The sequence below is a fragment of the Scyliorhinus canicula genome, chromosome 16 (assembly GCF_902713615.1).
Source record: "Scyliorhinus canicula chromosome 16, sScyCan1.1, whole genome shotgun sequence".
NCBI classification, from domain to species: Eukaryota; Metazoa; Chordata; class Chondrichthyes; order Carcharhiniformes; family Scyliorhinidae; genus Scyliorhinus; species Scyliorhinus canicula.
In genome coordinates, this window is record NC_052161.1 from 80291432 (window position 1) to 80308226 (window position 16795).

Genomic DNA, 16795 nt, shown 5'->3' on the forward strand with positions numbered 1-16795 from the left:
TGTTGCAGTTGCAGAATCCTGGATTTATACAGCTAATCCTAGGGGTTAAATTAAGTGGGTCGGTGCAGACTCAATGGGCCGAATGGCCTCCTTCTGCACTCTATGTTCTATGTTCTATTACGAATTCCCCCGTTTCTGACTGTAAGGCACCTACATTCGGTTTATCACCCTTTTTCTGTTTACATACCAATAGAAACTTTTACAGTCATTATTTATGTCCCCACTAGCTTATTTTCATAGTTAAATTGTTCCCAATCTTCAAGCCTATTGCTTTTCCTTGCGAACTTGCATGCTGCTTCTTTGAATCTTCTCTCTGTTGTAAGATCAGCTGATGATTCCACAGTTCAATTCTATTTATAGCTCCTCTGAAACTGCTTCAGTCAGCCCACAGCTGGAACTATTTAGCTTGTAGTGAGTTTCTCACCTCCTGACGTCTCAAAGCCTGTTCACCATCGACAAGACTCAAATTGGTTGTGTGACCGAATAACCAGCACTTGGGAGTGTTTCATGCTGGCGTCAATGGGCCTCTTGGCCCAGTAATTCTGTAGCCTACAGGGGGCCAGCATGGCGCCTGAGAGCTCCGCGCTGCTCCAGCTGCCGTACGCAGCCCTGCACTGCTCGCTGCGTGTCCTCGCATGCGCGCAGCGGCCGGCCGCGGGTCTGTGCATGTGGGCAGTGGCCATTTCCGCACAGGCATCACGCAACATGGCGGAGCCACACAGCGGGCCAGCGCAGAAGGAGGTAGCCCCCCCCCCCGCCACCTCAGATCGCATGCGCCCACCAACAGGTGGCCCCCGATCGCAGGCCTGGCCGTCGTGGAGGACCCCCCATCAGGACTGATCCCCATCGCCCACCCACCAGGACAGGCACCGCGGCCGCGATGCCGAGCTTCTGCCGGGTGGAACCATACGTGAATCAGGCCGGCAGGAACTTGGCCGGTCAACCTCAGAATATCGCCACGGGGGCCTCTTTCAACGGCCCCCAACTGGCGTTGTGTCGACCGCGCACACGCGACTGCCGCCAATCCTCCAATCGCCGGAGAATCGCGTCCCGGCATTGGACCTGAGCGCGGGTCTGAGGCCCCATTCTCTGCCCCCGTGCCGAGCACCATTTCGCCGTGGAGGCTCGGTGAATCCCGGTCCATGTGTCACACACCATCCCCATGAGGACATTCATTGCTTTTTTTCCACTGTTGCAGTTGCAGAATCCTGGATTTATACAGCTAATCCTAGGGGCACATTCATCACACAGACTCTGCACCACTCTGTAGCTGCTAAAGTTATATTTGTTAAATACATCTCCCAATTTTAACTTCCATAATGGAAATAAAAATCAGGTTGATTTGCAAACTGACAGCTGAACTTACACCCATATAGAAATATATCCAAATTATACTATTTTATGAGCTAAGGAGTCATAGATTTAGTTGCAATTTAATAAAATATTCTGTGTTGATCTTTTGCCACTTTGCATTTCTTATTTATAAATAAATCTGATTCACTGATTAAATATTAGGCCATATAAAAGAGTTGTGTCATATCTCGTGGGGAAATTACATTATTAAGAGTATTCTCCTTGAAGCTGTAACCACAATAGAACTGTCCTGAATGGCCTCAATTCATTGTCAACCTTTCTAACAGGGATGGTTTGGTAAAATGAGCACAGCACTGGCACACTGACAGAACCATACTGTGTCCAGTAGAAAAAAGATCTCACCTGTTCCATCAGGAGTTGATCGTACAAACGTGGGCAACATTTTGAGTGTTGCTGTTGGATTAGTGTCCCTTCCTAGTCCTTTCTCCATCTCAGTCCTGAACCGCGCCATCACATCAAGCAACGTTTCATCTGAAAGGCGTGCTGCATAGAGATATTTGTCAATCTGTTGAAAAAAAAGTGAAATTTTCCATCAAGTTATTTCACAGCTGAGAACACTGACTGAACAAGTGGAATGCAGCACAACAAAATGATGTGCTACTTCAGTGGCATAACCTTGCTATTGCAGCAGGGAACATCATTGTTGCAAATTTAGACTTGCCACAGATACCTTCATGGGTTTTGTGGCACGAGACTCTCCCTGACACAATGAGCATTTTATAATTTAGGAGTTGACTCGCACTGCCCCATCTCTACTTGTACAGATCGTCCAGGGTGCAAAGATAACATCCCCACTTTTGACTCCAATAGGACATTTATGTCTTCACATGTGCTTCTTCAATCTCTGAAGAGACACCAAGTGATGGTTACTTTACAAGACAGTACAATTTCGGACAATCCTCTCCTATCTTCTTGTAATATTCGTATGCCAAGATCCTTTGCAACAGCATTCCATTCCACAGTACGAGACTGAGATTTATTTCTCAATGCACACAGAGAAGAATCAAACACAATGGGGGGGCGAGGGGTTTCCATCCCCATTTTCAGTGGGTGGGATCAGCGGCAGGAGCAGAAAATGGGAATCCTGACATTCAGTGTCGGGAACCCATTGGAAAACATTAACATCTGATCGGGGCCCACTGATCTGCGGGCGGGCCCGTGCTGTGCAGGCACTCCTTCCTTCCGCGCCGGCCCTGTAGGGCTCCGCCATAGCCGGTGCAAAGAGAACCCCGTGCATGCGCCAAAACATGCTGGCGGTTCCACGGAAGTGCAAGATCACGCCGGCCCTTTGGGGCATGCGCAGTCCCTTCGGCGCTGGCTGGCGCGGCGCCAACCCCTCCGTCGACCACCTCGCCCCCGGAAGTGCGGAGAATTCTGCACTTTCGGGGCTGTTGACGCCGGAGTGGTTGGTGCCGGTTTTCCTGCCAGCGTGGGACTTGGTCCCGGAAAGGAGAATCCCGCCCTTTATATTTGTAGTTGATAAATATGCTTACTGTGTGTTTATACAAATGTTAACTAAATTCATAGAATAGACATAGACATAGAACAGTACAGCACAGAACAGGCCCTTCGGCCCTCAATGTTGTGCCGAGCCATGATCACCCTACTCAAACCCACGTATCCACCCTATACCCATAACCCAACAACCCCCCCCCCCCCCTTAACCTTACTTACTTTTTTATTAGGACACTACGGGCAATTTAGCATGGCCAATCCACCTAACCCGCACATCTTTGGACTGTGGGAGGAAACCGGAGCACCCGGAGGAAACCCACGCACACAGGGGGAGGACGTGCAGACTCCACACAGACAGTGACCCAGCCGGGAATCGAACCTGGGACCCTGGAGCTGTGAAGCATTTATGCTAACCACCATGCTACCCTGCTGCCCTTGTTTTTTGATTAAAAGCGCCTAAGAACTCCTAAGGTGAATAACACCTGAAAAGCAGTCTCTTGTGCTCATCGTAATCAAAATCAATAAATAGTTGTAGGTCCATGATATACTTTGGAGCTTTCTAAACCCTGGCCCACAATTAGCTGTGATGAACCCCACAGTTGAAGAATCACATAACCCTCACCATCTAGGCTCATTCATTTTACTTGACCACTTGGGTAAGGTAACCGAATTCAGCTGACATTATGAGAGGTATATAGTTGACAATGAGTGAAATTATGGCCTATTGTCAAGTACTATAGTGCAACGTATGCATTTACGTTTTTAATAATGAAGGGTGACTTATGTGATGATGGAGAAGTTACATCGTGCTCAAGTCTGGGGAGACTACAGATTACCAAAATAATAGAAGAAACTTGATCTGAGATTTTGGAACTGAGAGCTGGGAAGAGAAGGCTCCATTTCCAATGCCACTCAGTGGGTGGAATTTTCAACAGACAGGATTTTCCACTCTCACCGAAGTCAATGGACTTTGAATGGCTCGCCGCATTTTCTAGCCCCATCCCCTCTGTGACAGAGCCATAACATTCAGTCCTTTTGCCTGTTTCTGACAATTCTGATTCCATTCAGGAATTTGGAGCTCATCACTCCACTCGAGTACGATACTAAAGGAGTGATGTATAATCAGAGGTGACAGATTTCAGTTAAGATATTCAAACAAGGCTGCTCATTCTGCTGGTGCAGATGATGTTCCATATCTCTTCTGCCAATATCCCAATTTGGTTGCGTGTGTGGAGGAGTGGCTCGCGGGTAGAGGGTGCAGAATACAGTCAGGCCTACCAACGTTGAACGTAGTGCATAGATGACTTTAGGGGCAGTTGAGAGTTTAGGCAGGCTGGTTAGAGGCCTTACCTCTTGTCATATTAGAAGCTGTTAGGTCCTCTAGTCCTCAGAACCCCATGACCCGTCCTACTGTCCATATCGCCCCATGTTCCCCATGTTCCCCCCCCCCCCCCCCAGGTCGGAAACCCCTCCTCCCACAGGCCACTCCCCGGCCCTTCCATGCCGAGTTCCCGCCGGCTGAAAGCAGGTGTGGATGGTGCCGGCGGGACTCAGGCCGGGAATCGGCCGGCCGGCCGCCTGGAGCGGCCCGTGACCGGCGTCGGGGCGGCATGGTATGTTTCGCCCCAGCCGTGGGGATTCTCTGGCCGGGCCCCAGGCTGGCAGAATCCCAGCCTGGAAGTCCGAAATGGGGGCTGGACTTCCACATCCAGATCCCACCCATTATTTGCAAAGGTCTACAGAGTATTTTTGACTATAAAAATCCAGCCCTGAGTCCCTTCACCCTGTGCTCACTGATCAACAACATTGGTTCCCATGCAATAATGTTTGTTTTTAATTCACTATCTCTGAACTCCTCCAACCCTACAAACATCTGAGATCTCTGTGCTTCTCCAATTCTGGCATCTTGCAATTTTTGCTATTTTAATCACTCTACTGTTGACACCAATCCTTCAGATGTCTCGGCACCAAACCCGTGAATTCCTTCTCTCTACTTAGTCTTCTCCAGACTGTCTCTTTTGATGAACATTTTGGCCACCAGTCCTTATATTGGCCTATACGGCCTGTGTAAGATTTGGTCGCATAATACTCCTTGGTACATGTTAAAGGTGCATGTTTATCGCTGAATTAAAGATTCCATAATTATACATAGGAGATCACCTCCTGTCACGAAGATCATCTATTTCCACCTGCATAACATCAGCCAGCTTTGTCACTGTCTCAGTTCATCTGTTGCTGAAGCCCTCATCCATGCCGGTTAACTATGAACATGACTGTTCTAATGCATTCTTGGTTGACCCACGTTGTTCCACCCTGTGTAAACTTGAGGTTCTTCAAACCTGTTACTCATGCATTTACATATCACCAAGTCCTGCTTACCTATCACCCATGTGCTCAGTGGATTACACTGACTCTCAGTCAAGCAACACTTTGGACACGATCCAATGGCCAGTGTGCTGGAAAAGAAGCTTGCCAAGGCACAGCGTGGCCGATGAAAGCCGAGACCCCACTTCCGGGATCTACCGCGCTTGCAACGCCTTGTGAGATCCAACACAACCTCATGAGATGTTGCAATGTAAATCCCGCTCATTGTGGGCAGGATCACTTTTTGGCAAATTTGCATATTAGAGCGTGACAGCTATTCCCTCTTTCATGTACAGATTCCCGAGGTCCCCACAAACTGGGACCAGACGGAACACCACTCATGGGGGTTGCCTACGGGATCTGAGGCCCCAGATCCATGCACTTTGGGCAGGTTGATGTCCTGATGTTGCTGGTGCCACCTGGGCCCCTTGCAGTGCCACCTGGGTGCCATCTGGCACTGCCAAGGTGCCCAGGTGGCATTGTCAGGTTAGCACTGGCAAGGTGCCAAGCTTGCATTTTTGTTTATGCGTCATCGGGCCAGGGGTGCCCTGCGTCGGTGTTGGGAGGGGTGCGGGGAGGCCACAAATCCTCCCACAGCGCGTTCGGGCGGGATGGGAGGTCAGGGATTGCTTCGGAGGCCTCAGAGTTCCGGTGAGCACAGCTTCCCACTGTACAAATGGGGCTATGGGGTTATATGCGCTTTCGGCCATGCGTTCTCGATTCAGGTCCCTTATACAAAACCAGTCACGATGAATAGCCATGTGTTTCTCAGCATTGCGAAAGGCAGGAAATTCATGGCTAAACATGCCCATCAGGGGACCTGTTTCCTTTTGGGAGAATCACACCCTTTGCTTTAAAAATTTTCAGCTCCATTTCGACACATAGATATTTATGACGTTATAAGTTTCTTACAAATACATGTTAATGTTGTTATTATTGTCCTGCTTTCCTCATTCAATCAACACCTCCAAGGATAGAATACCTTTTCTTTATAAATTTAGAGTACCCAATTTATTTTCCAATTAGGGGGCAATTTAGCGTGGCCAATCCACTTATCCTGCACATCTTTTTGGGTTGTGGGGGCGAAACCCACGCAAACAAGGGAGAATGTGCAAACTCCACACGGACAGAGCTGTGATCGAAACTGGGACCTCCGTGCCGTGAACAGCAGTGCTAACCACTGCACTAGCGTGCTGCCACCAAGGAATATCTGATCATTCATTTCCTTGCATAGCGTCTGACATTTTTGCCAAAGTAAGCATCTATACTAAGTACAGATTGTGATTTAAACCATTACTGATGGTAGAAATGGTAATAAGACTTTAAAGAATAGACATCAGTGTGCAAATTGCCAGCATATTAAAATGCCTTGTATTATTTTATTCAGAACACAGCACTATCTTTGGATGAGTTCAGGTGCAAATAAGGAGGTTAAAGTTCAAGTAGATGAATGGGTTTACTTAACGTTTCTGCACGTATCATGTAAGCCTTTGGGAAAGCTGCATCAGTCTGCTTTTACACAGGAGAATGTGGAGGCTTGAACAGCTCGAGGCCCAGCCAAATCCACTGTGCAACAAATCAGAATGCAAATCATTGTTTAAAAGGATGGAAGTGTTGGGGAATTCTTTCTCCATTTTGTAAACTGTTTTATTAAACTAAGCAATAGTCCCACTTTGCTCCAGGTAATAAAAAGTATTCGGATTTGGACAAATATAACTATAAACTGTGTGCTAAGGATAGTGAAAAAGCAGACTTATTTTACTCATCTTTTATAGAATGATGTATGTACAAGATTTATTTTTAAAAGAGACTGCTAGGCCTGAAATGGAAGGATGCAGTGACCTACGTCACAATAACTGGCAGTGAGTACCTACACAGGGATAATCATTTGTTAAAAGGAGCAGATAAAACAGGAGGAAATATTTTTGGAAATTCAGTAATCTTTAAATGCTTTTGTTACAATGTTGGCTTTACAGGGAATCTTATGTTACAGCTTTATAATAATACCTTTTATATTTTAGCTGCAGACAATTGGTTAAGGCAATTCTCGAATAAATAATTCAAAGCTTTCACCCATTCTATTCAAGAAGCTAACTACTTAAATGAATATATGATGTACTGCAATGTCTTTGCCAAGGAAAACTAGGCAGTGTATTGATAACTACAGTGGATCATTAATATTATATTCATTAATAATCCATTTATAACAGCATTTATGTACGTGCCCAGTGGTGAAATAATGTTTGTTTCTTTAAAGCTTTTTAACAGGGGCCCTGGCAAGGCCTGTTTTCAGGACACACACATAATTGTGAACAATGAGATGGCAAAAGCTAAATGGAAAAAAAATGATCTATAAGATTTTCAATTTCAATAACTGACGATATTATCATCAGTCCCCAGATTAAGTAAAACAAAACATTTACAGTATAGCAGATGTAAAACAACATTCCCTGCATTGTATGAATGACACCACAGTACTGCTTTCAAGGACACTGCAGTAGAGATTAAGGAAGCCATTACAAATCCTTCCAGAATTATATTTATAGATCACACCTTGCAAATAATCAAAATAAACAAAACCTGTGAGGTCTATTTTGCACAGCAGGCATATCACCATAGTTCTTTTCTACCTCTTCTCCCAATTGTTTCCTTCTAACGGTGCATTTAAAGTAAATCTCATTGCCACACCTTTTACATTTTTTAAAAGACCCAACAATAAGTGTGACACATTGACAGTGAACTACATGTAAACAAGGAGGCTCACCTTTTTGACTTGATCAGCCTTTAATTCTGTGAAGAAATAGGCCAAAACCTGTGCAGCTATCATCCTGGCTGGAATTCAGCAAACAATTCACACACACAGAAGCTTCAAAGAGAGTGCTGGCTGCAGCTACAGCGAATTCTGTGCAGCTTTGTGTAAGTACACAATCCTTCTCAGCTCTCCTGAAGTAAACTTGCTCACTTCTCGTTTTAAAACGATATGCTAAAATCCTAGACTCATCGGGCCTTTTCCTCGTGTACAAGTTGAGAGATGCAGTAACCTTTTCAGTCTGATATGGCAACGAACTAGAACCTACCCACTTCCTGTGTTGTAATCGGGTTACTGGGAGAGCCTTTGCTGCATAAGGAAAGAAGCAGAACCCTTGAGCTCTGACTGGCTGCACCCACCTTCCCTGTACAGGAAGCTATGAGGGCGTGGGGGAGTCCTGAATGTGAATGATGCATCATGGCACGCTCCTCACGTCTTCAAAATCAATGATCTGACCTCTAACTCTTGTGGAAAGAGATGCAGAGGTCATTTATTCAATTTAATCGTGTTCTTTGAATGAGAGAAATCAAATTAGACGAACAGAATTATTTATTCTAGCCTTTCTATGGTATTGATAGTTCTTTCTATGCGTTTCATGTCTACTTCGAATAAAATAATTCCTCATCATAAATAATTCAGCATAAATTATTTATTTGCTCCCTCTATCCCGTTCACCTGAAAGCTACTGTCTATAATTCAGGGGAAGATATTTTATTGAATGCCCAGATGGTGCACTTTATACTGCATCATATCTTTGAGATTGTAGATAATTTGTTTCTCATTGCAATGAAAAGTGCATCATAGACTAACTGATAGCACACAGCAATAAGCCACACAATGTAATTTGAGTAAAGCCCAGTTCTCAATTCATTGTCACGTGACCAGACAGTCATGACTCCTGTCGTGACTCTCATTGCGAGTCTCCTTTCCCCTCCCCCTTGGTCCTATAAATGCTGCACTGAAGAGGCAGCTTTATATTTTACCAGTGTGCCATCTTAATGCTTGGCTTTACAGTCAGAAAACAACATATAACCAGTGGAAATGTCAACGCCTTCCAAATTTAAAGTTACATTTCAAACACCAATATCAAATCATCAGAGAAAGAAATTTAACCTTTATTCTTTCCCACAGCACCAAACACTGGCAAATTACCATAGCAACCTCTATCCAATCATTTCACAAAAAATGGTCAGAGGATCCAAGAAGCCCTATGTTTCATGTTTAGAACTGGGTTTTTCAAACTGCGGATCGGAATCGGATCGGGCAGGACACAGAGCGATCGGTCGCGACGTCCCGATTGCAGAAGCACCTGACCGCCGCTACCGACATTTTTATTGAGAATGGCAGCCACTGCGCTTTTTAAAGAAGGAAAGGAGGCTGTGTGCAGTCTTCCTGCCATAAGCAGCAACAGTCAGCAAGTCTCGTGCCCTACCTGTACACTTGACTTCAAGCACCCTGTATGTGCTATTGGCACCAAATCATAGAATTATAGAATCCCTACAGCACAGGAGGCCATTAGGTCCACCGAGTCTGCACCAGCCCTTGCTCCGATAGAGCACGCCCAATCCTGCCCCCCTATCCCCTGATCCCTGGTGCTGTACGAACCACTGTGCCACCGTGCCACCTTCACAAAGGAGAGCTTCATCCATCTTCGAGCTGCAACAAACAAGGCAAGAGAACTGTGAAGATAATTCACTTTCTTACAAGAAAGAGATGGCCAGAGACTCAGAGGCCTACTGGCCAGGATATCACATTTGAATCTGCTGGACAGAGCAGCTCAGGAGAGTCCAGGGCAGGACAGAGCAGTCAGTGCTCGTTTCAACTCTGTACAGAGCTCCAGTGCCTTTGGTGAACAGCCTACAAAGAAGAAACTTAAAAGCAAATTACTGTGGATGCTGGAATCTGAAACAAAAACAGAAAATACTGGACAATATCAGCAGGTCACAGCATCTGTGCAGAGAAATGGGAGCTAACGTTTGAGTTTGGACGACTCTTTGTCAAAGCCCTTAGAAACTTAAAGCCTAAGAAACTTAGGGCGCGAGTGTGGTAGTGAGCATGGCGCTCAGGCCGGAATGCAATTCGATGTTAATTGGTCCACTTACCGAGGCACCATGGGCTTCACACTGGAAATGAAGGATCGGCAGCTGATTCGCCAGAACTGCGCTCGCCAGCCCCCACTAACAAGGTTCAAGCAGCACTTGCACAGCCAACCCCACTCAGCTCACAGCCATGGTGCCAAGAAGACCGGCCCCAAGATTTGGAGTCGCGAGCCTAGGGAGACTCCTAGATGGTGGAGCCCAGGTGGGATGTCCTGTTTCCCTCGACGGTCCCGGATGGTGAGCCACATGGCAGCCAGTGCTGTCTGGGATAAAATGGCATCAGCCGTCACCTTGGATGTTTAACCAGGAGGTCTGGCTTTCAGTGGCGCGAGAAGGTCAATGACTAATCTCAGACAGCATGGGTGAGTGGACACTAGCAACTCCCGCCCCCCACCAAAATGTTTCTGCTCCCACCCGAGCATAAGCCCCAACCCTCCATGCGGCCCCAGCCCTCTACCAGCGCAAATACACGCACCTCGGTGGGAAACATTAGTGGACAGTCTTCCGGGGCACAGTCTGGTGAGCACCACATAGTTGCTGATGTACATCAGGTGGAGGCAGGAACCCCAGGCGAGACAGCAGTCAGAGGTCTGCTGGATCCCAGGATCCAGCTGGGTCCCACCTGGATGCTGAGTCAATGGAGCACATATTCCTGGAACTAATGGAGACATTAGGGAGCGGCTGGGACATTCAGAGGGATATGTCAGCGACATTCCAGCAGGTCCATGGCCAGTTGGAGGAGTCCCAAGAATGCGGGCGCAAATGTCGCCGGCAATGCTTGGCACCGAGGCCAACACTGTTAGGGTGGCGAACACAGTGGAGAGCCTGGTGCACTACATCAGCATGATTAGTGGAGGTGTCTAAGGCGTGGCACAGTCGGTGGCGGCCATGGCTGAGGGCCTCGGCAGAATGTCCGACTTGCTGGGGCACGTGACCGAGTACTAGGCTGACCTTGATGAGGTTCTGCGGGACATGTTCCACTCTCAGATTGGAATGGCCGAGATGCTGCAGAGCTTCTCCCAGTCACAAGCGGGCATCGCCAAGGTGTGCAGAGCATGGCCTAATCACTGAGGAACAGTTCCGAAGGCATCAACACCATGGTGCAGACATCAGGGAGGTGCCAGGGCTGGCTGAGCCAGATGATGCAGGGACAGCAGGAACTCAAACCACCTGCATTTCACGACGGCGCGAACAGGGCCTGGGCACGACATATTCTGGCCCCCACAGGATAGGTCAGTGGTTCATGCTGCTCCAGCCTATTTGGCGCCGCGGACGGTCTACACCTGGGCCTGACTGGAACCAATGTCCTTGGGGGTGCTTTTGCTAACGCTGTTGGGGAGGGTTTAAACTAATGTGGCAGGGGGGTGGGAACCAAATGAGGTGGTTTGTGCACAGTAAGGAGGTAGTAATTAAAGCCTGTAAGGAATTAGATCATTCAGTCAGCGTGACTAAGGGGAAGAGTAGACATGGAGCAGATAATGAACGCAAAGGGACAAGTGGTCTGAGGTACATTTGGTTTAATACAAGAAGTGTAGCAGGTAAGGCAGATGAACTTAGGGTTTGGATTAGTACCTGGAAGTATGATGTTACTGCTATTACTGAGACTTGGTTGAGGGAAGGGCATGATTGTCAACTAAATATCCTAGGATATCTATGCTTCAGGCGGGATAGAGAGGGAGGTAAAAGGGGTGGAGGAGTTGCATTACTGGTCAGGGAGGATATCACAGCTGTGCTGAAGGAGGGCACTATGGAGGACTCGAGCAGTGAGACGATATCGGCAGAGCTCAAAAACAGGAAGGGTGGGGTAATAATGTTGGGGCTGTACTACAGACCTCCCAACAGCGAGCGTGAGATAGAGGTACAAATATGTAAACAGATTATGGAAAGATGTCAGAGCAACAGGGTGGCGGTGATAGGAGACTTTCATTTTCCCAACATTGACTGGGATATACTTAGTGTTAGAGGTCGAGATGGAGCAGAATTTGTAAGGAGCATCCAGGAGGGATTTCTAGAGCAGTATGGAAATAGTCCAACTCGGGAAGGGGCCATACTGGGCCTGGTGCTGGGGAATGAGCCCGGCCAGGTGGTTGAAATTTCAGTAGGGGATTACTTTGGGAATAGTGATCACAATTCCGTACGTTTTAGAATACTCATGAACAAAGACGAGAGTGGTCCAAAAGGAAGAGTGCTAAATTGGGGGAAGGCCAACTATCCCAAAATTCGGCAGGAGCTGGGGAATGTGGATTGGGAGCAGCTGTTTGAAGGTAAATCCACATTTGATATGTGGGAGGCTTTTAAAGAGAGGTTGATTAGAGTGCAGGACAGACATGTCCCTGTGAAATGAGGGATAGAAATGGCAAGATTAGGGAACCATGGATGACAGGTGAAATTGTGAGACTAGCTAAGAGGAAAAAGGAAGCATACATAAGGTCTGGGCGACTGAAGACAGACAAAGCTTTGGAAGGATGTCGGGAATGTAGGACCAATCTGAAATGAGGAATCAAGAGGGCTAAAGGGGTCACAAAATATCTTTAGCAAACAGGGTTAAGGAAAATCCCAAAGACTTTTATTCATAAATAAGGAGCAAGAGGGTAACGAGAGAAAGGGTTGGCCCACTCAAGGACAAAGGAGGAAAGTTATGCGTGGAGGCAGAGAAAATGGGTGAGAGTCTTAACGAGTACTTTGCATCGGTATTTACCGAGGAGAGGGACATGACGGATGTTGAGGTTAGGGATAGATATTTGATTACTCTACGTCAAGTCGGCATAAGGAGGGAGGATGTGTTGGGTATTCTAAAAGGCATTAAGGTGGACAAGCCCCCAGGTCCAGATGGGATCTATCCCAGGTTACTGAGGGAAGTGAGAGAGGAAATAGCTGGGGCCTTAACAGATATCCAGATATGCAGCATCCTTGAACACGGTGAGGTACCGGAGGATTGGAGAATTGCTAATGTTGTCCCCTTGTCTAAGAAGGGCAGCAGGGATAACCCAGGTAATTATAGACCGGTGAGCCTGACGTCAGTGTTAGGGAAGCTGTTGGAGAAGATACTGAGGGATAGAATCTTTTCCCATTTGGAACAAAATGGGCTTATCAGTCATAGGCAACATGGTTTTGTGCAGGGAAAGTCATGTCTTACCAACTTAATAGAATTCTTTGAGGAAGTGACAAAGTTGATTGATGAGGGAAGGGCTGTAGATGTCATATACATGGACTTCAGTGAGGCATTTGATAAGGTTCCCCATGGTAGGCTGATGAAGAAAGTGAAGTCTCATGGGGTCCAGGGTGCACTAGCTAGATGGATAAAGAACTGGCTGGGCAACAGGAGACAGAGAGTGGTAATGGAAGGGAGTTTCTCAAAATGGAGAACTATGACCAGTGGTGTTCCACAGGGATCCGTACTGGGACCACTGTTGTTTGTGATATACATATCTGGAGGAAGGTATAGGTGGTCTGATGAGCAAGTTTGCAGATTACACTAAGATTGGTGGAGTAGCAGATAGTGAAGGGGACTGTCAGAGAATACAGCAGAATAGATTGGAGAGTTGGGCGGAGAAATGGCAGATGGAGTTCAATCCGGGCAAATTCGAGGTGATGCATTTTGGAAGATCCAATTCAAGAGCGAACTATACAGTAAAGGAAAAAGCCCTGGGGAAAATTGATCTACAGAGAGATCTGGGTGTTCAGTTCCATTCTACCCTGAAGGTGGCTGCACAGGTCAATAGAGTGGTCAAGAAGGAATACGGCATGCTTTCCTTCATCGGAAGGGGTATTGAGTACAAGAGTTGGCAGGTCATGTTACAGTTGTATAAGACTTTGGTTCAACCACATTTGGAATACTGCCTACAGTTCTGGTCGCCACATTACCAAGAGGATGTGGATGCTTTGGAGAAGGTGCTGAGGAGGTTCACCAGGATGTTGCCTGGTATGGAGGGCGCTAGCTATTAAGAGAGGTTGAGTAGATTAGTGTTTTTTTCATTAGAAAGACGGAGGTTGAGGGGGGGAACCTCATTGAGGTCTACAAAATCATGAGCGGTATGGACAGGGTGGATTGCAAGAAGCTTTTTCCCAGAGTGGGGGACTCAATTACTAGTGGTCACGTGTTCAAGGTGAGAGGGTAAATGTTTCAGGAAGATATACGTGGAAAGTTCTTTATGCAGAGGGTGGTGGGTGCCTGCAACACATTGCCGGTGAAGGTGGTAGAGTCGGGCACGATAGCATCATTTAAGATGTATCTAGACAGATACATGAATAGGCAGGGAGCAGAGGGATATAGATCCTTAGGAAATAGGCAACAGTTTTAGATGGAGGATCTGGACCGGGGCAGGCTTGGAGGGCTGAAGGGCTTGTTCTAGCTGAGGGGCTGTTTAGCACACTCGGCTAAATCGCTGGCTTTGAAAGCAGACCAAGCAGGCCAGTTGCACGGTTCGATTCCCGTAACAGCCTCCCCGAACAGGCGCCGGAATGTAATGACTAGGGGCTTTTCACAGTAACTTCATTGAAGTCTACTCGTGACAATAAGTGATTTTCATTTTTTTCATTTCTGTTCCTGTGCTGTAATTTTTCTTGTTCTTTGGACAGTGACCCAGAGCGGGATCGAACCTGGGACCTCAGTGCCTGGGACCTCTACTGCACCACCGTGCTGAAAATTAAATGGGATCTTTCAAGGGCCAGGATGTTACTTTGAGGGTGGGTGGGTGGGTGGGGGGGGGGGGGGGGGGGGGGGGGGGGAGGGGTGGGAACGGTACCCACTTAAACACTGACTGATGATTGTAGTGTGTAGCCCTCAAACTTGTGCCAAGGAGAGATACACTGCTGCTCACAGCTCCACACGCTTCCTTACAGAGCACACCATAAGACTTGAAAGCTATCTGGATTGCTCAGGTGGCTCTCTGCAATACACACCGAAGAGGGTTTCCCACATGATGGCAGTGTGTTGTGCCCCCCATAATCTGACAATGCAATGGGGTGAATGTTCATCTCAAAGTGGGACACAATCATAGAGTTGGAGGTTGTCTAAACCGCGAAGTAAGAGGATTACAAAGTTCACATTCACAACACCTTCAGTTGACCAGAACATTCACATTCCAATCAAATGTATTCACAAAAGTTCAACTTATTTACAGTGATAGTACACACGTGAACCAGAAGTGGTATCAAAAAATGAAACCTTTCCTAACCCTATAACGACATCTTGGTACAGCAAAGGAAGCCTGTAGATTGCTATGTCCTGATGCCTGTGATAACCTTGGTAGATGTCCTCTGATGGCCTGAGACCTGGAGGGCCCCGACCTGATAAGGGTCTCCTGCTGAGGAGCAAAAGCACACTCGCTGACCTGTGCTGCTGGAGTGGCTACAGGCACTGGCAGAGAGTAAGTGTCTAGAGAGGAGACCCCAAGGTGTCCAGCTGACATTCATCTTCCCTGTGGGTGCCTGAAGACCCCAGATTGACTCTTGGAGGAGAACCTGGAGTGAGGTCAAGGCACCTTGTCCCATGTCACTTACATCCTGCTGGTGCCCACCAGGGTGTATTGGCCATGGAGTGCAACGCTGATCACTAATCCATCAAGACTTGCTGGACCCAGGTTCCCATGGTAAGTTTGAGGTGCTTGCATGTCAGAGTCAAACATCGGACAGAATGTGGATTGAGTCCTCCATTATTTGTTCTCATCCGCTGAGTGACTCAAATCTCTGCCCGATGTTCTGTTACCTCCCTTTGCATCTCCACCATTGAGCTGCAGCCGCTTCCAGATGCTCATCATCCGACTGGGACTGAGCGGGTGGCTGGTCCCCAGCAGCCCTCAAGAGTGGAGACCTGGGCTGCCCCTGCCTCTGACTGGTGAGGGGACATGTCAGTGAGGTGTTCTCCAGAAAGAGACCACAAGTCTAATCTCGAGCTATGCCGACTGAGGTGTGCCTGATGGATGGTGCAGGTGAATACTGTGACCGTACCTGGCGAGTTCCCTTGTCCTTGGGCATGCTTTGGTGGCTGGGACTGGCGCTCAGGTGTTTAGAAAAAAGTTGATTTTTAGTGAATGGGGTTAAGCTGTTCAAGAGTAAATTTAACCCACTGTGATTGTCAGGATTTGGTGAAATAATGGAACCGTGATCCATAAGTTGTTGGTAGAGGCCAATTTCCACATTTCCAATTTCCCCATTCTACAGGGGTGATCCTTGTCCTCCCCAGGTCTGGGCTCACTCACACTTTTGTGTGCTAGCTTGGCCTGTATGAAGACGAAGGAACAACAGATGAATGGAGATGAATGTAGGGGATGGAGCAGAGGTTGGGTGAAAGGCAAGTCCACTGTGTGTGGTAAGCCCTCCCCAGTAGGACCAGAGAGCAACATGATAGATGGGATGGTGATGATGTGAAAGCCTCCATGAGAGAATGAGTGTTGACATATGTCCCTCAATGCTGGATGTGTAAGCTGTGTGAGGAGAGTAGAGTCATAGTTTTACAGCATAGCAAGAGGTCCTTCGGCCAATCGTGTCCACACTGGTCATCAGGCACCTATCCATTCTCATCCCACTTTCCAGCACTGTCTGTAGCTTTGTATGCTATGCATTTCAAGTGCTCATCTAAATACTTCTTAAATGTTGTGAGGGTTCCCACCTCTACCACCATTTCAGGCAGTGAGTTCCAGATTCCCACCACCTTCTGGTTGGAAAGGTTTCCCCTCGAATCCCCTCAAAATCT

The 16795-nt window shown here is 47.3% G+C and overlaps 1 protein-coding gene across 1 annotated transcript in view; it reads right to left on the reverse strand.

Annotated features, from left to right (window-relative positions):
- The window catches only part of hk1 (hexokinase 1), a 143306-nt gene extending 134929 nt beyond the window's left edge, over window positions 1–8377 (reverse strand). Inside the window, exons 1-2 of the mRNA XM_038821407.1 lie at window positions 7958–8377; window positions 1717–1879 (exon numbers count right to left, since the gene is read on the reverse strand). Of these exons, the coding sequence (XP_038677335.1) occupies window positions 1717–1879; window positions 7958–8020 (226 nt within the window). The 5' untranslated portion in view covers window positions 8021–8377. The remainder of the gene's footprint in view (window positions 1–1716; window positions 1880–7957) is intronic.
- Window positions 8378–16795: the final 8418 nt, after the last annotated feature.